The sequence below is a fragment of the Taeniopygia guttata genome, chromosome 3 (genome assembly GCF_048771995.1).
Source record: "Taeniopygia guttata chromosome 3, bTaeGut7.mat, whole genome shotgun sequence".
In the NCBI taxonomy this organism is placed as follows: domain Eukaryota; kingdom Metazoa; phylum Chordata; class Aves; order Passeriformes; family Estrildidae; genus Taeniopygia; species Taeniopygia guttata.
In genome coordinates this window covers 59,817,525-59,844,033 of record NC_133027.1, presented here as the reverse complement: position 1 = coordinate 59,844,033, position 26,509 = coordinate 59,817,525, and the positions used below count along the sequence as shown (strand labels likewise).

The 26,509-nt window shown below is 39.4% G+C and overlaps 3 protein-coding genes across 8 annotated transcripts in view; all 3 read left to right on the top strand.

Moving 5' to 3' along the window:
* The window catches only part of RGS17 (regulator of G protein signaling 17), a 71,720-nt gene extending 67,850 nt beyond the window's left edge, over window positions 1-3,870 (top strand). For all 5 annotated transcript variants that reach the window (XM_030268035.4, XM_030268037.4, XM_030268034.4 and 2 more), the window contains exon 5: window positions 372-3,870. In XM_030268035.4, coding sequence (XP_030123895.1) covers window positions 372-560 — 189 coding nt within the window. In that variant the 3' untranslated portion in view covers window positions 561-3,870. The remainder of the gene's footprint in view (window positions 1-371) is intronic.
* A 2,881-nt stretch (window positions 3,871-6,751) lies between these two features.
* On the top strand, window positions 6,752-18,008 carry MTRF1L (mitochondrial translation release factor 1 like). 2 transcript variants are annotated; one of them, XM_012572604.5, is made up of 7 exons: window positions 6,752-7,330; window positions 8,636-8,715; window positions 9,917-10,100; window positions 13,560-13,723; window positions 14,982-15,099; window positions 16,873-17,009; window positions 17,610-18,008. In XM_012572604.5, exons 1-7 carry the CDS (start codon window positions 7,054-7,056, stop codon window positions 17,823-17,825), a joined length of 1,176 nt encoding a protein of 391 aa, XP_012428058.3. In that variant the 5' UTR covers window positions 6,752-7,053; the 3' UTR covers window positions 17,826-18,008. The 2 variants fall into 2 exon arrangements, with proteins under 2 accessions (XP_012428058.3, XP_032603208.2); XM_032747317.3 differs by lacking the exon at window positions 6,752-7,330 and having other exon boundaries at window positions 9,942-10,100.
* Window positions 18,009-19,568: 1,560 nt separating this feature from the next.
* FBXO5 (F-box protein 5) lies at window positions 19,569-26,026 on the top strand. The gene is made up of 5 exons (XM_030268031.4): window positions 19,569-19,955; window positions 21,789-22,510; window positions 22,821-22,911; window positions 24,074-24,235; window positions 25,263-26,026. The coding sequence occupies exons 2-5, from the start codon at window positions 21,804-21,806 to the stop codon at window positions 25,512-25,514; spliced, it is 1,212 nt and encodes a 403-aa protein (XP_030123891.1). The 5' UTR covers window positions 19,569-19,955; window positions 21,789-21,803; the 3' UTR covers window positions 25,515-26,026.
* Window positions 26,027-26,509: the final 483 nt, after the last annotated feature.

The window sequence follows — 26,509 nt, the reverse complement described above, 5'->3', positions numbered from 1 at the left end:
GCAACTGTCCGAATGAGGGTAATTCAACGTTAATTTAAGAGAAACATTTTAAAATGCATACAAATTAAATTATTTTTTAAGGTAAAACAATATATTTTAGAAAACTGCAGTTGCACTGCATTAAATCTGCTATACAGCTGCATTTCATTGTACAGATCTTAAGATGGATGCAAAGACCAAGTCAAAACTGAAATAGAGTTTATGCTCTCAGTGCATTAACCAGTAATTGTGTGATGGTTCTGAAAGAAGTACAGAGCATTACTTGAATAACTGATAAACTCAGCATGTTCAATGGAGCCCTGAGAAATAAAGATACATATTTCAGCTTTTCCAATGTTACTGTTTTATTATTCTGTGCTCATCTTCTTCAGGTTAGTCTTGATTCCCGGGTGAGAGAAGTGATCAACAGAAACTTGTTGGATCCCAGCCCTCACATGTATGAAGATGCCCAGCTCCAGATATACACCTTGATGCACAGAGACTCTTTTCCAAGGTTTTTGAACTCTCAGATTTATAAGTCTCTCGTTGAAAGTATTACAGGCTCTACTTCTGAAACTTAGTTTTAATTTTGAAACAAAATAACGTGGGTTTTTTTTGGTGGGTGGGATGGAAGAAAATTAGTTTAATAACATCTGGAGCTGGGTTCCTGGAGAACTACAGTTAAGCACTACTCAGGCTACTGTGAAGAAAAAAAAAAAAAAATTATGGTCTCTGTCTACATTTTTACCAAGGTCCTCCTTGCTCAAGATGACGTTGGAGGGGATCAATGGATTTGCCAAAATACATTTGTTTCACACTCCTTTCACCCTACTGCAGTTAAGATTGCAATGATGTATTTGTAGTTTTATGAACAGTCTCCTTGTGTATCCTCACACTGCATGTGCAAGGTAAAACTGCTTCACTTACCACTTAGTTGTTGCAATATTTAATCCAATAACATAAATTATAGCTGTATTTAAAAACTTTTTTTTGTGCAATACAGTCCTATGGTACATAGAAACAATTACAGCAAACCAGAAAGAGGCTTGCATTTTTTAACATCACTAACTAAAAAGCCAATTTTTAAGGTGTAGCATTACTCTACATGCTCTACTGAGTACAATAAACTGACTTTTTGAAGCCAATATTTCTGTATAGAGAAAAAGAGCTATTTAATCACTGTTTATTTAAAATAAATCAAGCGGAGGATTCCTCTGGTTGTTCACTGCCAAAACTGTGGCATTTTCATTACAGAGTTTGCAATGTCAAAGAAAAAGAAAAATAAAAGGAGAAAAAAAAAGCACAAATCACTTAAAGGGATCCATTTCTGGGTGACACAGTCTATGCGCTGATATTGTTTAATTGTTAAAAGAACAAAGACTTTCAATGTACATTTCAGATGTCAGATACTGTAATTGATTTATTAAAGACTGGCTATCCAGTTCTAACACTGTTGTATAATGTTATGTACTTCAGAAAAAAAAAAGAAACAAGAAACAACACAAAAGTCTTGATAATTTAGTTTTTTGAATAAAGAAATTTAATAAAAGATTGCCTACATGTAGCATTTTAGAGCATTTTAGAACATTTTGATGAACTGCATCTGTTCTGTAAGATATTTTTTTTGAAAGCTAAATCCGGTAAAAAATGTTTTTAAATGAAGTAACATTTTACGAGGTGGCGGGTTAAAGAAGACTTATCTTAGCTTCTAGCCTCATTGATTTTGAACAACCCTTTGAAAAAAAAGGGGGTTGGAGAGTAATATTAAACCAAACTTTAAGGGCTTCTAAAACCACAGATCTTACCCAAGCAAAATCCCTACAGAAACACAATGGGTATCTTTCCTGGGTAGAGATTCTTGTACTGAGCCCTTAATCATAGCTAAGGCAGCACAGTACTACCATCACTAGGTTGCCATGGTGTTTTTAATAGGTGTTTGCTTGGCCTTTTTATCAAAGAATGTCCAGTTTCAGGACACATTTTGATGTTTAAAGAAACAGCGACTTGGAACTTAAAAAAAACCCATCTTCACACCTACCATACACAAGCAAAATGAGTGTTAGCATCCCTCATAAACTGCTAAAGATATACCAATAAATTGCTCTGAATACTTGTTATATATATACATATACATATATATATATATATATATATATATATATATATATATATATATAAAATACTGACAACCATACTAAGACTTGAGAGGCAAGGTTCTTCTCACTTATGTAGGACTAAACACGGCACGAGCCCATCGCTTTTGATTGGCCTGGAAGGTCTGGCAGTTGTGTCCTTGAGTGGAATCTGGCCTGAACACAGTTGGCTCCAGTCCCTCAGTTACTTCCTGCGGGCAGCCTCCGGTGCCGGCTTTGGCGGGAGCTGCTGTTGCCGAGGCAGGTCTGCTGTGACACCGTAACTGGGAGGATGCAGGTCTTAGTTTATCTTCTGGGGCTTCTTTTTTTCCCTTTGTTTTACTACCTCTCATTTTCTTAATTTATTGAACATGCTTCAGATAGCAAGTTTGGGGAATTTTTTAGTCATTCTTTTTACTTGAAACCTGTGTGCTTTTTTTGGATATATATATGAACAATTTAACAAACTGTTTCTTAAACTCATTTGGTTTTGTAATTTATATAGAATTCAGGAGATGATTAAAAGGGCTATTCTCTATTCCCTATGCAAATATTTTAACTGTTGTAGTGTTTGACAAAATGGGATCTAAAACAAAAATCTGCAAAGTGGAAAAACAAATCTGTTTACAGTGGCATTGCTGACTATCCTACCATATTCAGCACTTTTAAATATTGTTATTTATTAAAATGTAGTTTAAAATGCAAGACAAATATTTATAAATGTTTCTTTTAATAAATACCTGTTTTGTCTGAAAGTGCTACCGTGTTATGACAACTTCATTCATGTTGGTTAGCTACTTACCATTATGAATAAAATATTCAATTATTATACTGATAGAATACGAGCTATGATGTTTACAAATCCTGAGGGGGGAAAATTCAGTGAGAAAGGACTGCCTCCTTCTACTGTGAAATGCTGTTAGGAAAAAAACAATTTTTCTTGCTTTTTTCTTAATTGGAATTTAACTATGGTCCTACATATGTCTAGTATCATTTGACTAGTTATATTTACTTGGTACTAAACATATACAGCATCCTATATGTATATATTTACGTAGTGTAATTTCAAGTTGTTGGTGTTTGAGGCACAACACCTTTGGTGCACACAACTAAGGAATGTGTAAGAGACAAAACTGCATGCATAAGTCTTGACAAATGTAGACTTGAATATTCTTAATGTTACTATTTGATGGTGACCTGCTAGTCATAAGCTATCTTTATAAGATATTTCACACAGGTAGAACTTCTTGTCAACACAGACAAGTCATCCTTTCAAGACAGGTTTAAAGCTAGATGTGCAGGCCCTAAAATATTACCTTGATTTCTAGCATAAAGTTCCAAAATCTGTATTTGGAAACTGTGACATAATTTTGAAAAATATTACACCAATCTTCAGTGTAATACTGCAATGAAATCATGTTCAAAAGTTTATTGTCGAAAATCCTCTATTGGGAGGGATTTAAAAATAGCATGTAACGTTTCTTTCTTGGAGCAAATGCTCATATTAAAACATTTAATGTACACTTCGTTTATTGGTTTGGGTTTACCAATTTTTTTTATGGCAAAATGGATGTGGTCTAAATGGACAATAAGTAACATGATCTCATTGCCTATCATACAGATCTTTGAACACAAACTGTAAAAAAGTCAAGCTATTAAACTGATTTATTGTGCATGCAGTGTACAATACACTTTGAAAAACTGCCTAAATACACTTATTCTATAGCTTGGAATAAAATAAGTATGTATTTAACTTGTATTTCAGTTTTTCATGAAAATGTATATAGCAAGCGCACTACAGAAAGTGAGCTATGTTTTTGTCACTTTTTGCCCAGTGTTTTAAATTCCTGTCAAATAGAACCTAATGCCAAAGGGACAAAAATAAGCAGAATACTTCTATACCCTCCTGTCCTTTAGACTGAAAAGAAACTGAATCTATTGTGTGTTACACATGTGTTCAAGTTAGCTGTTTACAACCAGCTTTCACATAACCAAGCTTAAAGTAGTTTGGGATACACAGAATGAAGCAAAACTCACAGACAGTATCATGAGCATCCAGATAATCCTGCAGGCATGTGTGGTGTGAAGGAGATTCAAGGTTTGGAGAAAAGACAGGTTGATGATCCAGGTTAAACAGCTACGGCACGCTACTACGGAAATGTGGTCATAGCACATCCAGGTCCACAGCAAGTTCATAACACACTTGTGTACCTGTGGAGTCCACACAGTTCATTTGCAGGACAACAGAAAGTGGACACAAACCAGACTTCAGCTAGCAATAGTTACTTTTTAAATTAAAAGCATGCTGAAGTGCTGCCTGGCTGTGGTCTAAAATGAGCAAATAAAGGAGACCTACAGTCCGGCTTCAACAGCCAGGGTTTAAGATGTCATCTCATGCTAAACTTGATTCCTTAGGCAGCAAACTCAATTACAAGGAGCCAATATCTAAAATCATGCAAGGGGCTTTTTCGGTAAGAGCAGCTTGCTGGACTGACCATGCTGTGAGCCCACTTAGGAATCCACAACTTCCATACGCAGGAAGTGGTTGCAAAATCCATTTAGCATAAGTATTCCACAACACCAATTCAAAAGCAATCAAAGCTGATACAAGAAAGTCTCTAATTTTAGCACAACAAGGAGTACAACACAAAGAGTAAAGACTGTATTCCTACAATGTCTGTGAGCCTGCTCCTGGCACTGTTGACCCAGTCAACAGAGCCTGAGTCCTTATCAAATCCAACAAAGCAAAAAATTAGTGTTGCACATAGGCAGACAGATGCAATGTCTCCTCCAAGTTGATCTGAATCATGCCTAAGGGTTTTTCTCAGCCTATAGTGCTGTTATTTTTTAGGAGACGCAAGAGTAGCGCTGTACCACAGCCTGGGACTTGGACACAGCAAGTCCCATCCTGTTCACCAATATGCTGAGTACATTTGCAGTGACAAAGCATCAGCCCTGTTTGAACATGTCCTGAATACTTCTGCCAACAAGTGATGTTGGTGGGATGAAAGAACAAAGTAATAATAGTGCCAAAACGAGTTAGACAAAGACTTGACAGAAACAGTGTCTGCATATTAAACTTAATACCAAAAGCCTGATTTTGCCCCTTCCTTTATCCATGAACTTACCCTGTGGAAATCCACCCTTCTCATTTAAAAAAGGGATAAGATTCAGGTGATTCAAAGGCTGACAATCTGTCATTGACTCAGATTACTTTTTTTTTCTCTCAGAAACTTTATCTTAAATTACCCCTTACCCTAAGTTTTCTGAGTATTCCATAGGTCTATTCACAAGCTGGGCTCACATAGAATTAGATGCTCATTCATTGTTACAGAACATCAAAATATTTTGTCTGTTAAAGCATAAATTGGGTCATTTTTCCCTTATGCTTCTGGAAGAAGACTTCAAGGAGCTTCATGGCCAGGCAGTAGTGGGTGCAAAGGAAGCTTTTGGTGGGTTAGATTTCATAGTGATGGCCTCAGGTTTTTATCAGTGCCAGACAACTCACACAGGCTGTACATTCTCCACAAAGGTCTTCCAGTGTAACTTTTACTTATAAATTATTGCTACACTTTACCAATACACCTTATCCAAAGCTGCTCACTTAAAATCATAGGAAAACATTTTTATCTAACCATTAATTTTAATATTTAATATTTTTAATAGCAAATTCACACACTAGCCTTTCAATTTCCATCATAGAACAAAAACGTTCAAGTATTCTGACTACCAAAACCACTTAGGTTTTTAATAATTACTCTTGCTTTTGATATTACATTTGTGAAAATAACGATTTACTAATGTTTCATAAGGAAGTAACTGTTATTCCAGCACTGTAATTTAGTTGTAAGATATGATTGCCTAGGTCTGGTAAGACATGAACAAGGATAGAAGGAAGGCAAGGACAGAATTCTGACTTCTCCAAAGACTGCAATACAAAATACTGCCTAATAAAATTTTACGGAAAGTTGCACATTTTTATAATAAAATATATTCTTGAAACTGTTTTGAGTTTAGCCAAGAATCTCCTTAATGATGTAATCTAAAACAAGGTAATATGCACTCAATCTGCATTTCAAGAGGGATTTGCCCAGATCAACCCAGAACACACAGTTCCTAAATGGCTGCATCCTCGCTGCTTTCTCACTTGAAACTAAACATGTGAAACACTGTACTCAGATCTGTATTTTGTAAATGGGCTGTCTCTTAGTCTCACTGCTAATCTGTGAAGGCACTTTGAATTGCCCTTTTTGGTTCCTCTGACAATTTTCTTTTCTCCTAAATGCTCAATTTTGCACCTGTTTGCAGTGTGGGGACATCCCTCCACAATTTTTGCACGGTCCTCCCCAGCGTACTTTAATTCGGAAGATTTCTTCTGGAGGGAGAAGGTCTGTAAGAGCAACCCGGATATCCAGAGGCCAGGCTCACTCTTCCCACCAACGTCACTTTAAGCTAGTCCGGCTTTAAACCGCCCTAGTAGAAACCTCTGTACGCCCGAGGCTCTTCCTCAGAAGTCCGGCTATAAGTTTGGGATAAGGAGGTTTTGATGAGGTTTGAAGCTTTTTTGATTTCTTTTTTTTTTTTTTTTTTTTTTTTTTTTTTTTTTGGTTCAGAATGACTAAAACCTCCATCCGGGGCCTGCAGAGGGCGCTCGGAGCGCCCGGCAGGGACCCTGAGGCGGAGCCCCGCTCCCTCAGCGCTGGCCAATCAGAGCCCGCCTGCACCACCGCGGAATGCTGCGAGCCGAGGGAAGCCGAACCATTTCGGATATTTCCGCCACCGGCCACCCGATGATTTCCGACTGCGCCCAAAGCCAGCGCCGAGACGCTTCGGGAACTTCCGGAAACCCGGAAGGGAAGCTGCCAAGGGCGCTCGGGCGTCTCCGGAACGGCAGCGACTGCCGGGCGACAGGAGAGCGGCCGCGCTCCGGCCCCGGCCAGACATGCGGCTGCTCTCGCGGGCCCTCCGCGCGGCGCAAGGCTACCGAGCCGCCGCGCTGCCCCCGCGGAGCTTCCGGGCAGCGCCGGTGGGATGGGCGCTCCCGACGCGGCGCGGGCTGAGCGCGCGGCCCGGCCTGGAGGAGCTGTTCGCCGCGCCCTCCCTGCGCCGCCTGCTGGAGGCGCGGGCCGGGACCGGCGCGGCGCCGGAGCTGGCGGCGCGCGTGCGGCGGCTGCGCGACAAGGAGCGGGAGCTGCGCGACACGCGGGAGCTGGCGCAAGGTGCGGCACGGGGCGCACGGCGGGCTCGGCCCGCGCTCGTGGCGTCGCCGGGGAGCGGCCCCGGGGGGGCGGGCGCGGGGCGGAGCCACATTTGCATGCGCCGTTCGCCTGCCGGGATGGCGGCTGTGCGCGCGCGGGGGGCGCGGCCCAGCGGCGCGCGTGTCCCCGGGCGGGGGCGCGACGGTGACACACGTGTCACCCGCGGGAGCCGCGGCCGCCCCCTCGGGCCTTCCGGGGGCAAAGAAACTGCCCGAGCCCAGGTCGCGAGTACGAGTGGGGGAAGCACTTCCGCCGGCGTGGGAAGTGCTGATACTGGAACCTATTGAATATAAAACAAAGATAACTAATCGGGGATAGAAAACTTCTAAAGTTTTGGTGGAGTATTTTTTTTTTTTCAATCCAGCTTTCCCTTGCTGTCAAGACAGCCCAGTCCACCTGCCTGTCTCCGTTTTGGCAGTCGTAGAAGTCAGGACCTGAATCTGCTGTCTCCACACTGTGATTTGATTTTGTTGTGTGTCAGTAGCTGCACACTTTTAGTGCTGCCAAATAATAGGCGCTTTTTTTTTTAACCGAGAATCAAACTTCATTTTGATAACAGTTAAAAAACTAAAATGTAGAAGAGGAATACTTTAGCATCAATTGACATTTGTTAGATGATTTAGTATTCCCTAGAACTGTAGTATTCTGATTTTTGCATACAGTGATAGGGGCATTATTCCTTTTAACAAGGAATGCCAATTTTGGAGCCACTGTACTCTTTAAATCCTTTGTGTTCTTGCCACACTGAAATACAGAAAATAGTTTTTAAGAGCCACAGAATGGCTGGTGTGGGAAGGACCTTTGGACATCACCCAGTCCTGCTCAAGTAGGGTCACCCACAAGTTGCTCAGGGTTTCGCCCAGTTAGGTTTTGAGTATCTCCAAGGATGGAAATTCATAACCAATCTGTGCAGACGTTGCTGTTGTTTGACCACCGACACAGTAATCATTATTCTTTATTGTTGGCTTGGATTTTAGTTTTGGATGTTTTAGCGGAAATTCTTTTATTTCAGATTTTTCTAATGTTTTATATCTGCACAGGATTAGAAAACACTTAATATATACTTTAGAGTCTTCTTTACAGAGCATATTAGTAATTTGATTTTCTAACAGGTTTAATGTTTTGGGGGAGGGAAAGGTTGTGTGGTAATTTGCTTTTGGTTTGGGCTTTTTTTTTTTTTTTTTCTTTGGTAGAGTAAGTTCTTCATGATTTTCTCAGAATGGCACTGATATAAGTCTGAGGATTAACCATACTCAAATATTTCAGATGAGAATGAAGATTTCCGAAAGCTTGCAGAAAGAGAAATTGCTTCCTGTGAAGAAGAGATAGCTGAACTGAAACAACAGGTTAGATCCCCTAGTAAAGCCCCTGTTTCCTTCCCATTCTTAAATTAACAAAGCCAAATTGTCTTCTTGGGGGTGTTGGAACTAGGTGATACTTAAGGCCGCTTCCAACCCAAACCATTGTATGATTCTCATCAAGATGTATGGGATAAGTTCTTCTCCTCCCCTCTGTGCTAGTTATAGTCCTCAAATAGTGTCTGTTAGCTAAGGAAAATGAAAAAATCAAGTGCTATGAAGACATCCTGTAAGCAAGTACCTATTTGTACCTGAAAATGTTTCAATCAAAGTATCTTTCTAAATAGGTGCTATAGTTTGTCTTGTCTGGGTGTATCTTTATGGATGTCCTACTCTTTAGCCTTTGGAAACATACATACTGTCACTCACAGGTGGGTTTGAAAAAAATATAATACTATGTAACTACTTTAGGCTGCTCCTTTATACATTATAAGAGTGTCTATGTTATTTTACACACAAAAAAAAAAATCTTTACTTAAACATACTGTTTCAACTTAATGTTACTGTAGAAGCTGTTATGGTCACATTCTTTATTCCTCCAACAACAGCACAGTAGTCACTTTATAAATATTTTTTGTAAATATTTCTGATTCTGCCAAAAGAAGTTGTCTATGGAAAGAAATGTCACCTAAGGCTAGTAAAAGAAGAGGATTTAAAAGCATTTGCAAATCATCCAGAATTTTGATTCAGCATGCAAAATTTTGATAATTTTTTTGTTTTGGTATATCTTTCTTCTGCAAATCAGGCTCTTTTTTTTTATTAATAAACAAATAATACATTTGTGTTGTTGTTGGAGGACTGTACTCCTGAACATCCATACCTTCTTAACTCTGCAGTTGAGATGGAATTAAAGGGGAATCTAATTAGAACGGAGATATTCAGCTATGTTGCAAGAACAGGCATGTATCCTGTGGTTTATCCTCACAGTGCTCCTGATGGATTGAAAACTTCTGTGAAGTTTTGTGGCTCTCAAGAGAGGCCTGTGTAGCTCCTGTGACCATGAACAGACACAGGGAGCCTTGCTGCAATGCAGCATCACCCTTGCACACCTTTGCCTGGCTGATGCCCATCCTCAGGGCAGGAGAACACAGAATGGATCAGTTACAGATGCGTCTGGCGTTTTACACTGACTCAGGTGTGGATAGCAGTGTCAGAGGGGAGTCTTAGCTGGGTGCTTTTGTATTCACAGATAGTGTTGCTTTTGATTCCTTCAGAAGAAACAGATGAGAGTGATCTTGTCATGGAAGTAACTGCTGGAGTTGGAGGGCAGGAAGCCATGCTGTTCACCTCGGAGATATTTGATATGTATCAACGATATGCTGCTTATAAAAAGTGGAAATTTGAAGTATTAGAATACTTTCCCAGTGAACTAGGTCAGTAATGAAAAAACTGTAACTTCCTAATTCAAGTTGAAATACTCATTCATATGATATTTTCATTTCCAAGGGAAAGGCAACTAATTTGCACTATCTTAATTTTAGAAGTGGAATATTGTTTCAATGTCCAAGTACAGTTCTCTTCAGCTTCTGTATTTAGGCATGAAACTCCATTTCAGAAAAACTATTAAAATACTAAAATGCTGCAAAGAAAATTTGTCTTTTAGTACTTTTCATTTCTACATTTTAAAACTATTGAAAGACAAGTGCTTGGCAGAAGGAAATTTAGAAAGTGATACAGTTATATTAGTTTAGCCTTTTTTAAAAATAAAGATTATGTAAACTTTATTTGGCTACGGTGTTCTACTTAGTTATCTAATTTTTTATTGTGTATAGATTGTTTTTTTTTTTTGTGTATAGGTTGGTGAAAGATTGAAAAATCTGGTTTTAATTATGGATCTATTGGCATAGAGGAATCAATTTCATTGAAAAAATTTTTGAAGTTTAATCTAAAACATTTTGAATTTATTTGTAATAATATCTATAATATAAGGGAATGGGATATTTGGATATAGCTCATCTGTAACAGCTGTTAAAATCTTTATTAGAATTTGATTTTCAAAAGTGTTATATTTGTTTTAATATTTTTCTTTAGAGTTCTTAGCAAATATTTTATTTCAAGTTCATGAATGTGAACTCAGGCTCCCTTCTAGAGTGGCTCATTTCCCTCTAGAGTGACTGCTAATGATTCAATTAGTATATTTTTTTAAACAATTTATCACACTTGAATTCTTTATTTTGTATTATCTAGATTTATTAATATTAATAAACTTCTTGTATTGTTAAAAGCCAATGTGCCAAGTAAACTGTTTTTACAGTTTACATGGCAAGAGGGATGAGAAGTTTCATACTAGAGTGCATCTTGTTGCTGAAAGAGCAAAGTCATGCTCATCCCTACTCATGACCAGGCAAGTGCTTTGCCAGAAGCTGAACCAGTTCACCCTTCAAAGCCAACGGAAATCAAAATCTGATTGATTTTGAAATAAACAGAAAGTTTATTTCTTTTTTTAAAAGTAAATGGAATAAACATTGTACAGGTTAGATGGGTGTAAACAGAAAAGGGGAGGGGTCTGGGTCTTTTTTTTTCACACACTAGGGTGGGAGGAGAGTTGCCCTTTTATTGATGCAAGACTTGGATTGGGTAAACCCCAGCAGTCTCATACACCTCACCTTCAGAGCACAGTTTGAGTCAGCTTAAGCAAAGCCTGTCTCATTTTCCAGCCAGTTGTATATATTTTCTTTCTCAGCTCTAGCAGTTTTGAGGCCACCGTGCTAACTGGATCAGTCCACTGATTTTGCTGAAAAAGCCCTGTTATGGAATAGCTGTAAGTCAGGTCTGACTCAGCTTACAGTCCTGTGATTAGAAGAAAAATGGAATTGGGCTTGGCTACCCTTTTGGTGAAAGATCAGTCCTTGGACAAGGAGCCCACACCCTCAGAGATATTCTCATTAATGCCTTAAATGGGAAATTGAACTAATATGTTAACCTAGTATAAATCTGTCCAGATTTTCTCTTCAAAGGGGCTAGGTTTTTTAATGGTTATATACATACATACCATACCTATACATGGCATGGTCAATGAAATGGATATTTAAACCCTCAGGTTTAAATGGTTTGTGCTGTGCTGAGTAAGAGTGGGGCTAAGACTGCTGGTTGATATTAGGTTGTTACATCCTACTCACATTCCATTTTTATTGAGCCACACGAGCAAAAATGACGTCCTATATTAAAATGTCAAACTCCCTTATTTCAGAGAATTTCTGAATTTGAAATCTGAAGGTGAGCATGTGTGAACAAGGTGCACATTAAATAAAGCTGCAATGAAACACAGGTTACAGTCCACTCTTAAATGACTATTGAGCTACCCCATGGGATGCCACTGTGCAAAAATAGCATGTTAAAGATTCAGCTCACATGTTGAAGCACAAACTCACATGTCGTTATTTATCCACTGTTTCTCACCCTGTAGTGGCAGGCAGAGACACAGATGTGGGCCTTTTCCCTGATCTAAGATGCCACATAAAAAAATGAGTGCAAACTCATACTCTTGTTCTGAGTAAATGAGATATCAGGATAGATTGGGACATTTTATGTAAAAGGGGAAAATTCGTAGTTATCAAGAGTTAACTTATTTAACAAGCCTACAGTATGTCTGCCAGCGTAAAAGGTCTGTCAAATTTTCATTAGATTTGGCTGCAGTTCTGTGCAGTAAACCTGTGTTGGTAGTAGTCAGTTTGAAGCAATATGATCTAAATACCTGTCATGTGAACCAGTTTTGTGGTCATCCTATTCTAAGCACTGTAGGCACATGTGTCAATACAAATTTTAAAAGCAGAAGGATAAAAATTATGTGAAATAGAAAGCCTAGTTGACTCTTCCTATCTTTCACAAACATGGCTGTAAAACAATGTATATTTTAATATAAGTTATGAGTGAACGAACACGAACATGTCCGTGAAGGCGAACAATCTGGCCTGTGTTCTGGTGGATGACTTTTTCCTGCTGCACAGGGCATTTTCAGATTCCATGTTCTCTTCATTTTACTTTTTTAAAAAGCTGTTGTTTTGTCCCTATGGTTGAGTTCCTTAGTCTGAGAGATAGCTTAAACCAGTATTTCTGAGAAGCCTCTTCTTTTCCTCAGCTGTGGTTTCATATTGCAAGGCTTGAAGAGCAATACTCTTTCAAGGCCACCCGGGTCTTCTTCAGTCATTCCCTATCCACTGTGATGGCACACCATCCACTGTGCTGAGAGTGGGATTTGGGAATTGAGCTGCATTAAAAACAAAAATGGGTGAAATGTATTCATTTATAATATATTACATATGGGGTGAAATATACTCATTCATTTATATATAAATGATATATTCATTTATAGTGCCATCACTTCTCTGATCCTTCACTTATACTGCACACCAGCAAACAAGGAATATCAAGGATGTCATAAAGTAGTAGAGCAACAAACTCTGTCCCAAAGCCGTGATTGCTATGGACTTGACCTCCAAGTTCCAAGCTGTTCAGTGCTTGTAGGATGTTGCTGTCAAGTGTTTTGCTGGAGGTATTGGTAAGAGGTGAAGCAATCTGTATTCTGTTTGCTCCAGAAAAGTATTATATAGGTGTATATAAAATGTATTAAAAATGTATATAAAAATAATTAAATTGGACTCTACAAAACAGAAGTTGACAGTCCTTTCCTTTTTGAACTGCTGCGTGAGTAAATATGCACAGTTTTAAGATTGTTCTTGCATTTTCAGCATAATTTTGCCCAAATGTTTAAGTGGTAAATTCATCATTTTAAGAAACAAACGCCAGTGATGTGTAAATACACTGTTTGAAGTATAACAGCATAGTACCAGCAGTTTTTAAAGGTTTACAACTGTTTTTCTTCTCTGTTTAAGGTGGCCTAAGACATGCAGTAGCCAGTATAGCAGGACTTGAAGCTTACAAATACATGAAGTTTGAAGGAGGAGTGCATCGTGTTCAGCGGGTACCAAAGACAGAAAAACAAGGACGCATTCATACCAGCACAATGACTGTTGCAATATTACCCCAACCCACTGAGGTAATATTTATCTTTCAGTATAACAGACATGTTGCCCTGATTTTTAAAAGTGTTAAGTTTTCTTTTATAGTTATTTTGAAAGTTTTAAAGTTCTTTTAAAAGTTTTCTATGCCTTCTGATGTTTACATATTTCTACTGGAGTTTTCATGCACTGTTCATGTAAATAATGATTGTTTTTCATTCTTCTTTGTTGGAGGAATTAATGGACTGTTGGTTTGACCAGTGTGGTTGGAGAGGTGGCAATTTCATCCTCCAATCCACTGTCACTTTTGGAATTCTATTTATTGCGAGGTCAGAAATAAAATTGGCTCTTTTTCTTGTTTGAACTTACCAAGTTTCTGTGTACTCATTTCATGTCCAGTAGCAACACAGATGTTACCAGGAGCAATGGTATCAAACATTTTTGTTATTTTATCATATATTTTCATATTTGTTATTTATCATATATTTTCAAATCATATTCATATTTGTCATATATTTTCATATTTGTTATTTTATCACAGAGATGAAATAAAGAATTGCTATATTTTCTCATATTTCTAATTTCAATAAAGTAAAATTATGACTTGAAAATTAACTGTGACTGTCTGGCATGTTTTGTGGAAAACTACATTTTCTGCAAGCTAACAAAAGACTGAATCATTTTACGAAGCTCATAGATTACTTCTTTAAGCACTTCCTCTTTCCCATTTTTGTACTGTCCTTACTTGCCTGTTCTAAAATGTATGATAATTCAGTTTTGCTATATTTGCTTGCTTAAAAGGATTGAGCTAAGAAAGCTTTGTTTTGATCTTAGTTTCATGTTGACGTAGCAGATTGATAAAGATGTTACTCCTTTCTGAACTTTCTTGAAATTACCTTGCTTCTTCCTCACAGAGACTATTGCTCCACTCCAAAGCCAAAAAAGGGAATGTCTTCCATTTCATTTAAAAGCCATCTAATCAAGCTCAAATATTGGTTAACTCTGCTGGAAGAGAATGCAGAGCTCTCAGAAGAGAGGAAAATTAGTGCTAAGCAGTGGTTGTGCATTAAATTACTATTTGGCTGATTTCTGGGGTTCCATCATGATGCATTCAAGTCTGATTACCAGGATTCCTTAATATGTTTATAAGAGGATTTGAATTAGTACCCATAAGCATTCAGAAGTTTGATCTTGCATGATTGTGCCTTCTAAAATAAACTGACTGTGCATATTTGATATCTGTCTAGAAAGAAGCAACATAAAATACTTTTCTTTTTCTCCTGTCTCCCATGACAGATGAGGCTGCAAATTAATCCAAAAGATCTACGGATAGAAACAAAGCGAGCTAGTGGAGCTGGAGGCCAGCATGTCAATACAACAGATAGTGCTGTACGGATAGTTCACATTCCAACAGGTGCTGCTTCATTCTTTCCTTAGTACAAGATCTACGTTCCAAAACTGCTGTCAGAATTTCTTTTGAAACAATGGTTTAATTTTCAAACCTGGGCAACAGTAGAGCAGGGGTTTAATGTAATTTTCATGTCTATTCATACTACTCTAAAATGCATCATCACTCCAGTTTTTAACAGTGAAGACTACTGGCTTCAGTAGGTAAGCTATAATTTTGCTATTAAACATGGCACTCTAAAAGCAGTCAGATCGTTTTCTATCAAAAAATTATATTTAAGCTTTAATGAAAATTATACCGAAAAATGGAGTAGGTTGAAATCTAATGTTCTGAATTTTCTTGACTAGTCTCCAAAAGAGAGATTGTGCTATTTTCATATTAAAACATTACTTTTAATTGCAGAGTCTACTCAGAATGCCAGCTCCCCTTCGTCTGCTGGCTCCTTTCCTGTAGATGACACACGTAATTAAGAGGCCTATCCCTCTGGCTCAGGTTAGGAAACATAGCAGGGATAAGATACACCCTCAAACACTACCAGATTTTAACTCTTGTATGGGGGCTTTTTATTGCCATTCCTAAGCCTTTTACTTCCCTTTGAGCAATTCACAACAGCCTTCTTGACTTTCATTGCATTTTAACTTTTCCTCTTCTCTACCACAAATATTCGTCAGGCTTTACACGGTTTCAGGGTAATCCCAAGCCCTCTTTATCTGTGTATCCAGATTTTTGCCACCCAATTCTTTGTATCTGTTTAAAACATCAATCCATTCTGCACTTGTTGCAGCACTCTAGAACGCAAACAGTGGAGAGGTTAAAATTCTGTTCACTATATGGTGACAGAAAGATACCCCAGATTAAAAATGTTTTGCATTGCCTGTATGTTTGGATAAAAACACAACAAACTAAAGCCAGCAATTGATCTTAATTTTTGCTGATGGCTGTTATTAGGATGTCTTATAGAAATCTTAAAGTGTGTTGCAAAATTTTGCACTTATACAAAGTTAACAGGGAACATTAGCTCACATTAGCTCCTGACTTTTTTCTGTTCCACCTTTCCCTTTATTTCTCTGATCTCTCTTCCCTTAAAATTGTCCTGTTGCTTTTTCTATTTCTCTCATCCTAAATCTTTTTATAAACCTTCACCGCGATCCAAAATGTTGTTTATAAATAAGTCTTTTCAGAAAGTAATACTATGTAATCTTATAAAATCATCCTCTAATATTACCAGAGCTACTTAATAAGTCCAAATAACAACATAGTTCGTACTGTATTTCTTCTTCCTGCTCCTTTTTTGGGCTTTTCATGTCTTACCTTTAATTGTGTGTTTTGGGATGAGAAAGAACACTGTTCTATTTTTTTAAATAAAATAGTGCCCACTTTTTTATATTCTGACCATATGCTAAGCACTCACTAGCTTATGTATTTTACTATTCTTTAAATCCTGTGTTTTCTGGAACTGTGGCCAAAATTTATGACTAATGAAGGTGTCTTTTATAAGTCAGATCACATCACATATCTTTTATTTCATTATCCATCTGTTATCCAGGTGAAATAAATTTCCACTGAATTAAATTTCTTGTCTTATGGCTTAAAACACCTGTACAACTCAGCCTACACATCTCTCCCAAAATGTATCATTACTCATTAATAAACTTGGACTTCTACATTCCCGGTCCAAATGTAACAGCCTATTATAACATACAAAAAATCTTCCAGAAATTGCAGAGTTCTTTAGTATGTGTTAATCTTAAATACTAAATGTCACGGTATTTTTGACAGGGATTGTGTCTGAATGTCAGCAAGAAAGATCCCAAATTAGAAACAAAGAGAAGGCTATGCAAATGCTGTGTGCTAAACTATACAATGCCAAATTAGAAGAAGAAACCAAAAAGAGAAACTATGCTCGAAAGATTCAAGTAAGTTTCACTTAGTTGTGATGTAATTCTGTACAAGTATATGTCTTTATGTTCAACAGCTTTGTTGAATAGCAAGTAGTAAATGGAAACATAGAACAGCAGGAGCCCAGAAGGGACTTAAATGAGACAAAAAAAGTAATGGAATCACAGAATAGTTTGGATTGGCAGGGACCTTAAAAATAATCTAGCTCCAACCCTCCTACCACGGGGAAGAGATGCCTTCCACTAGACCACTCTAGAGAACAAAATTTGTGGATTCCCCAGGTTCTCTAAACAACAACATTACATTTTACTGCAGCAATAAAGCCCATATATTAGCCAGACTTAAAATTTCAGTAGTAGGTAAATCCTAGAGATCCAGTGCAACAAACTGGATTGCAGCATGAAGAACCAGAATAGTATTAGAAAAAGATGCAGTATAATTGTTCTTTTACATGTTTGAGAACAATTACTGCAGCTGTAGAAGTGATCTGAGTAGTATATAACTTTAGCAAATTTTGTATAGTCAGGTGAGGAAGAGAAATCTATTGCTTTATATGCCTAATCAATATTTCACCATTTTTGTAAGATGATGATAAACTGATTCTTCTTGTTCAATAGATTGGGACTAAAGGAAGATCAGAGAAGATCAGAACATACAACTTTCCACAGGATCGAATTACAGACCACAGAATAAGCAGATCAGTGCATCATGTTGAGTCTTTCATGCTAGGGGAAGAAATGCTAGATGAAATGATACAAACTCTGAGAGAATATGCTGATTATGAATCTCTAATAGAAATTATTTCAGAAAATGAAAAAAATAATTCCTCCTGAACATTGTTCTTTCTCAGGCCTTCACAACACATGTAGACCTTGATCTGCAAAGAAGCTTTTCAGAGCACCACCCAGAAAATGGAACTTCTTTTCTGATCATGAAAAACATCACAACTTGTTTTCTAATGAATATTAAACAGTTTTCTTACTTGCTGAGTAAAAGACTTTATTATCTTCATATAAGACATTCTTGCTGCTGTAGTCCTTTTGAAAAGTTTATTTGATTGCACCAGAAGTAACAGTAGTTTTAAACAACTTCTGCTGATACAATACTCTCAAAAGGTATGCATGCATTAAAAAAGGAGTTATTTCTAGTTCCCATTTTCATTTAAACTATGGCTTAACCATCACACAACAGTGTGAAATAGCTTACTTGAGAGAACAAAAAAATCTTATTTTGTTTGAGTGATTGGAAAAAAGTGATAAATAAATTACACACTCTATCCACATACTCATTAATCACTTACATGTGACATGGGAAAGGGTGTCAAAGTGTATCTGTCATGTTTTCAAGGCCTTCTGGCCCTTATTTATAAATACAAAACAAGTTTAGGAATATCCCTTGTGCAATATAAAAAAGCCATGGAAGCCAAGTGATGAATCATATGAATTGGTTTTGGAACAAATATTACTGTTCTTGAGTCAAAAATTAAAGTAATTGTTACAATATTGTTCAACTGATATTTTAGTGTCCAGTTGACTTCAGTTCAGTGTCTTCTTTATGGTTTTAATTGAATGCCCAAGTTATTGGTCTTCTAAAAGTTATGTGCTATGACCAGCATTTACTGGTTTTGTCTGTTTATTTAACAGCATTTTTAAAAATTTGATACCTTTGCCTTTTTTTTTTTTTTTCTAGTAAACTCTGCATGGTAAATGGTAACTATGATTAAGTTCCAAGTCTTTTAATTTAAGATTCATTCATTAACTTAAGATGAAGGAATGCCTGTGTGCATAAGATGAGGCATGCATATTTCCTTTTGATGAGCATGAGTCCTAGGTCTGTATTTACTAACAGTTTTATAACTCCAAACTGCCACATAAAAAAAGTAAAAAGAAATATTGACTCAATTTTTGTGTGAAATTATAGATTCCTATTTGAGCAGAAACTAGGACTAAAGTCTTCTTTCTTACCTGATCAGTATGGTAAATGGAATGCTGAAGAGCACTTGTGACAGTCCTACATACATATTGTGTAGTTCTGGCAGGAGGCTGACAGAGGTGTTCCAAACCTGGTGTCTGACAGTGCTGTACATAGGGGGACTTCATTGTCCTTGGCTCATCATGTCAAGCTTTACTGTGTAGAGACTTGAAGTCCCCTGCTTGCTCTGTGTTGAGTTTAATGCAAGGGATGTTGTCTCTGCAAATGCAACCTCCTTGAGCTGTGAGCAGATTGCCTTTCCAGCAGTGGTGGGGATCCCTGCACTGGTGTCCAGTCAGCCTAGCTCCCAGGAGTGCTCTGGCTCACTTTACAACCACTGGTAGCACTGGTTATGTAAAATAAATACAATTCTTTTATGGGGAAGTAGCCTGGGTCAGGTTGGAAGGAACCACAGTGGGTCATGCAGTCCAACATCCCTCCTTAAGCCTGGTCATCCTAGAGCACATGGCACAGGATCGCATCTGGACAGTTCTTGAATATCTAGAGTGCGAGTGAGAATTCTTTCCCGGTAGAGGAGCTTTGCACGTTCGGTGCGTGCCGGGATGATGTGAAGATCCCAGGCGCGTCCCTTTAAACAAGCAGACCCTGATGTAGCTGGGCGCCAGGCTGGGCTTAGGCGCGTGTCAGTGCCGGGAGGGGCAGCCGGGGGCTCCTCCGGGCCCGAGCGCGGTGCGGGGCCGCAGGGCGGGAGGAAGGGGCGGGCGGGAGCGGCCGGCGCGCGGGAGCCGCGGCCGCGCCACCGCGTCCCTCCCTGGCGGCCGAGGAGGGAAAGCGAGGGACGGGCCGGCTCCGCCCGCCGCGCCGCGGATTGGCCCCCGCCTCCTGCCCGCCGTCCATTGGCCGCGCCCGGCGCCCCTGTGCCTCGCCATTGGCTGCCGCGGTTTTGGACACCAAATTTAAAGTTTTTAAAAAGCGGCCGGCGCGAGCGGGACTCATTCACTGCCCGCGGCGGCGCCGGCGCAGCCCTGCAGGTGAGCGCGGGGTGGGCAGCGAGCTCCGCCGGGAGCCGCTCTGCGGCCGCGGGGCTCCCCGGCCGGGGCTCCGCTCTCGGGCCGGCTCGGGGGCTGCGGGGCTCCGCGGTCAGGGCTTTTTGGCTGGGGTGGCGGGAGCTGCCGGTGTACGTGGTGGCGGGACCGTGCGGATGCTAGCGGCGGTACCAGATGGACGGGGGAAGGGGATTCCTGGTGGCCGCCCGGTCCCACTACTCTCCTAGCGTAGCCCCGCAGCTATCCCGCCGGCGGGACGGGACGGTGGCGCACTGGCGGCCGGGGAGCGCCCCGATCCCGCCAACGGGCCGCGTGTGGGGTGGTCCCGGCTGCTCGCCGCACTGGCGGGGTCGGAGCCGGCCGGGGTGGGGATCGCAGCCCAGCTCCCGCCGGCGGGCAGCGGCGAGCGAGGAGGCGCCGCGCCGCGCTGCCTCCCGCCCGCCGGCCACGCCGTCGGAAGAGCATCCCCCCCGGCGCGCTCCTGCCCGCCCCGCCACCAAGGATTTAGGGGGAATCCTCTATTGCGGGGGAAATCCTCCATTGCAGGAGGCCCCCGAAGGCGCGGGGTAAAGTTTCCGGGGCCGTGGTGCTCAGCACAGCGGAGCCGGGACCCGGTCTACCTGCACCGACCCGGGCCATCTTGAGCGCTGGGCGGGAGAAGCCTGACAGCGCCGCGGGGCCCCGCGGCTGAGCCCGCGCCTTCGGGGGTCGGGGCAGACCCTGGTGCACCGAAACATGATTTGGGGACATTTTCTGAATCATCAGGATTTCAGCCCAAAAGATTCTCCCGCCGTTCGCAGTGTAGGGGACAAGAAGGCTTAGGAGGGGCTTTGCACCACTTCTCCCAACTCACACGATACAAAGCCATAAGCCTACTTGCTCCTTTCTCCCACCGAACGTAGATACAAAGAGGGAAGTTTTTCTCTAAGTCGTTCATGGGGCACATTTTTCTCTTGGTTCTTTCCAAAACTTCTGGAAGTGCTTAAATACTTTAAAATGCTTACTCAAATCGGGGTCTTTTATTTCCTACGGATTGCAAAGCATGTTGAAACTTATTTTCCCTTTAGATTTAACTGGGGATTGATGACCTCCTTCTCCCCTTCAGCTCTCGCCCATCCCCCCGCAATTGTTAATATAGATAGCACCACATTTCGCGGGGGAGGGGAATGGAACAGGGCAAGAAAAGCTCAATTCCCCTATGATATCTATCCATCTCCCACCCTCTCTAAATCATGCTTAAACCTTTATTTCACTGACCATTGTTTAAGTATGGCTGCATTCCTTTGTATTTTACTTACACATGTGAGCACTCAAGCTTTTCCTGTGCCACCCAGCCTCCTCCCTTCTCAAAAATGCCAGATATCTGGCTGCAGCAGCAGCATTGCTTCTGGTCTTGGATGCAAACTTCAGGCTTCTCTGGCCTGCACAGGCCTGCGGTCACTCATGGACCCTCTGCCACTGGTGTCCCTTGTAGGGACCTCAAGGGTCTTGACTATGTTGCTACCTTTATGGTAGGAAGTGGAAGCACTGGTGTGTCTCATTATGCTGGTGAAATGGTGACCAAATCACTCAGTCAGGTTTCTTTCCTTAGTTATATGCAGCATAAATCTAGTTTTTGGGAAGATCTTATGTAGATTTAATTAGTGGCTATTCAAGTGCTTAGTTCCATTAGTTGTATTTTAGACACTAGAGGGTGAGTCAGATAAACGCATAAAATTCATAAAGCAGAAGGGAAGCACGATAAGAGTCCTTATAAGAAAAAGAATTAGTGGTCTAGTATATGATGTGTTTTCATACTGCCCTTGTTGTTTCTTGCAGAATACAAACAACAAAATGAAATCGAACCTTAACCGCTCTTGCAAAATGAAACGTGATTTTGATTGCACATCTCTTCATGCTGGGTTTGCACCACTGAAAAGTGCTGCCGAGAAAGCAAGACTGGAAAAATCCTGCCCCTTGAATTATGAGGAATGCTTTTGTAAAAGCTCTGCAGAAGAACATCAGAAAATGCTCCTTGCAGCCACCAAAAATACAGATCTTGAAGATGCAGAAAGACCCATACATAACAAAGAAAACAACCAAGTAATCCAGAGACTTGGTGAAGGTATCTGTGAAATAGAGGCAATGGAAAGCAGTAAACTTCAGGAGGACAGTGGTTATTCCTCTATGTTAAGTACTCACTATGCAGATGCAATAGAACATGAGGATAATTTACCTTTGGCTGGGAATCTCTGTGGCACACCAAAGCACTGTCTTATGAAGAACCAAAACCAAGAACAGTTTTCAAAGAAAACACTGTTGCCAATAATCCATTTTGAAGAAGTGGTTTGCTCAACTTTGAAAAAAAATGGTAAAAGAAATCTCAAGTCTTGGGCTGCTGTAGACAGAATTGTTTCTAGGGGAAAAGTTGAACTTTGTAACTTAATTGGAAAGAAAATGGGGCTGGATAGAATAGACATTCTTGCTGAACTCTTCCAAAAGGACCTGAAGCATATATTAGCAAACATTTTAAGGCATCTCAGCGAGATGGATTTAGTAAAGTAAGTATGTTGATGTCATTGTATTTCACTTGGAAAGGAAGAAACCTAAACAGATGCCTTAATGTTTTAGATATAGAGCTTGTTACATTTACTCAAGGTTTAGTATTATGTGTTTATATATTAAAACATGAACCGCCAATGTAAGCCATGATACATATGGAGAATTTCTCTTTTCCCTAAAAGGCAAATTTAAGACAACAACTGTGAACATCTTCTATCTCAATGTAAAATAAACAGGTTACAGTTTTTCTTGCTATTTAATAAATCTCTTTCCTAGGAGGCAACTGATGTGTTTGTATTGTTGTTGCAGTTTTGCCAAAGTCAGCACAACATGGCAGAAGATTCTACAAGAAGATAAATGGATTTTCCAAATGTATAGCAGAGCTGTGAAAAACCTTTCTGTAAGTTTCTGCATTGAACCTCAGTGGTTTTCTGCTATTTCAAGTCTCCTCCTACACTCAAGTGATCACAGAAAAGTTTCTTAGATTGAAATCTGTCACTGGAGTGTCTGAGTTTGTCCTGTTAGGATACCTTGTCTCAAGCATTGCTAGTTACATCAGGGACTTGGGGGACTCCAAGGAAGGTTGACTGAGAAGGTGACCCAAGGAGAGATGCAGATGTTTTTAAGAACTTCCACAAGTCCTGTGTTACAGAGAAAGGCAGGAAGTAGACAGTCATTGCCAGCACAGCCCACTGGGCAAGCCCTAGAGTCTCCTTGCAGGGGCTTGCTTCCTTCAGCATCCCCACTGATCCAAAGGGAGGAAGACTGAGATAAATCGTGCAAGTGGCTCTTTGAATCAGGGTGTCTGTTTATAGCAGTAATCTCTGAAGTCCACCATGCCTGCTATGGAAACCTAAAAGCTTTTTTAACTATGAGACATTCCTAATGCCTTGTTCTGTGAAATAAAAATACTTGTTCCATCCACACTAAACTAGTGTTTTATCAAGTCAGGACTCTTAAAGTATTAACTGTTTTTCCTTCTTGAGAGATGGAGAGACAGAACAAACAAAGGCTTAGGATCTACCACAGGATAAGGTTGTTAACCAGTTTAAATTTTATGTAGTATTTTACAATGCTGTCGGGGTGAAACATTTGTACTGAATATTCATCCCATAAAGTTTGATTTCTTCCATGCTATTGTATGCTTTTTTTTTAACTTGAACTGGAAACTTGAAAAATTGGTGGATGGAGTTTTCTTTTCCCAAAGAAAGCTTCAAGCATTCCTGTTCACCATAAAGAGTTGGAAGTACTGATTTTTCTTTAAAAAATTGTGATGAATAGGTTACATGCTCTGCCTAAATGACTGTTAATATGAAAGTAGAATTACGTAATAAAAGATGGTTGGTTTTTGACCAAGGACTAGGGACCTGTTCTATGCATTTTTAACAGAAGTGACTGTGAAAGTTATGGTAAAATCAGTAGCACTTCTTGGTGTGATGCTTTATTATTGGAAACTGGGAGGAAGAATCTAAACTTACTTATTTACTTCTATTAAAGAAAAAACTCTGTATTTTAGGTAAGTTCTCTTCCCAAACTTAAGTCTTTGTTTTTCTTTTCATTAGAATGTCACTAAGGCACCAGAAAATGTTGCAACAAGAGAGTACGTTCTCTACAGAGTGTCCTTAGCTTCCATTCAGAAAGCAACCCCACCAAAATACTTGAACAAAAAAAGCACCAGATCCAAAGCATCTAGGAATCACAGCAGACTCACAGAGTTTTCTGAGGTAAGTGGTGATTTCCACTGATCTTTAATTTCTCTCATGCTGTCTGGCAAACAATCACCTTGTAGAGCGTATTTTTGAAAGTAGCATCTCCAGTTTCAAGTGTTTGTAATTCTTATTAGTATAGCTGCCAAATTTTGCTTAGTGTGCCTATTTTAAGACACTGTCAGAAGCTACTGGAGAGAATATTGATATACTGGGATGTCCTACAACCTTTCTTTTTCTTTCTTAAGAATTTCATTTAGTGAATTTTTTTGCTTAAATTTTTTCTTGTCAGGAAAAAATTTAGTAATTTCCTGTTGTTTTCCATGGGTTTATTAACTACTTATTTTTAGTGTGTCACACATTTGTTAGTAACTGCCAACAGCCTGTTTCCCCTTCACCTTGTTATTTTAAAGCTAGTTTTTTTTCCTACATTCTTGTAATGTAAACCTGCACCTGTATCTTATAAGACTTTTAAAAATGCTTATCAAAAGTTTTTTCTTGCTATTAAGCAAAAGATTTTCCTAACTAGAAAAAGGTTTTATGCTCAAGTCTTCTGCAAATTGATGCAATAAGAGAAGATGGTGATAGGTCACTGGAAAGTATAATCAAGATGCTGTAATGCTACTTTATAGAACTTTGTAGCATTAGGAGGGTAAAAGTACAACTGTTCAGTAGCAGTCATAAAATTTAATTCCTGATATATGCATCTATACACAACTACGTCACCATCCTTGAATGAGGTTTGGAAGATTCAGGAAGGCTGTTATCCTTACTGCTTTTGATTTAGCCTGTGCTTTAACTTTTAAATTTTAAGAATTTTAAATTGGCTACCTCTATTCAAGTTCAAAATACCTGCAATTATATCCTGATTATTCCTGTTCTGAACTCCATCAGAATGTTATGCAACAAGAATTAGGCTAAGTTTTTAATTTGTCTCCTTTTATTAGAAGTTATAATATGTTTGTGGCACTAAGATAATATCAGGAAATGTTTGGAGAGTGTATTTACCCTCTACTCATGATTTTCTGTGTGCTTTTCCCAACAGGCTGCCAGGAACTTGAAAAACACTGAAAGCCTTAAAGCCTGCCATCGCTGTGGCTCACCTGCCAAGTATGACTCCTACCTCCAAAGAGCAACGTGCAATCGTGAAAGCTGTGGCTTTGACTTTTGCACTAAGTGCATGTGCAGCTACCACAGCTCCAGTGACTGTGTGAGCAGCAAACCAGTGAAACACACTTCTAAACCAGGGCCACTTCCTGGGACTAAGAAAAGCAAACAGAATCTAAAGAGATTGTGATCCATCCCCGCCCAGTACAAACTGACAAATGTCCCACAAAAGTTTTTCTTTTCAAGTCATCCATGAAAGAATGCTTTCTGCTACTCCATATTCATGAAAATGGTTAATTCTGTTATTCCTGTGTTAATTTATCATTCTGGTCAGAAAGGTTTTAAAAACATTTCTAGTGCTGTCGAGTGAGGTGAGTGAAGCCCCTTTTAATGTGAAAATGTGAGAGAGACTAGATTTTATGGTTTTTTGAAGCTTTACCTTTGATTTTAAAATGTGGACATTCATAATAACACTTTCTCTGATGGCTTCTCTTATGTGAATCTGAAAGTGCTCTTAATTTCTTCTTTCATTTCTTGAACCTTTTCTAAGTTCAAAAAAAAAGTACTGTATATTGGCTATACTGCTAAAAAATACTTCGACTTTTTTTTGAAATGACAAGGAAATTTTAATATTTGTATATATTTGTAAATATTATTCATATTTGTCTTGTAAATGTGAAAATAAATGATTATTCTCAACAACTTGGTTGGCAAATCTGGCCTTCCTATTTATCATCCTAAGTGCTTCTCATGCTCTTATTGCAAGTTTTCTAGTATGTTCTTCTTTAAATTGTTGATTCAACAAAGGGCAAGTCCTCCTGGGTTTGTGTAAAACAGTGTACTGAATCCATTGTCATGCTGTATTCCCCGCATTTTACCTAAAGGCTCTTATCAGTAATTGCCTATAGTGTCAAAAGGGCCATCACTTCCTTTTCATTTCAATGGAAACTTTTCTTTTGGCTGGATTTATGCTGCTGTTGTCAAACTAGCTCACTGTCAGCAAAATATTCCTGATGCCACAGTAAAAAAAGACAAGCTTTTAAGAAATAGGCTCATATTTTTGTGAAATTATCTAGGGTGGTTTTTTTCCCTCTTTGGTAAGTAAATAACTGACTGGGAGCACTGCACTGTAGTCCTGCTTCTTGAACGATAATCTGTGTAGTGACAGGACAAGTGGAAATGGCT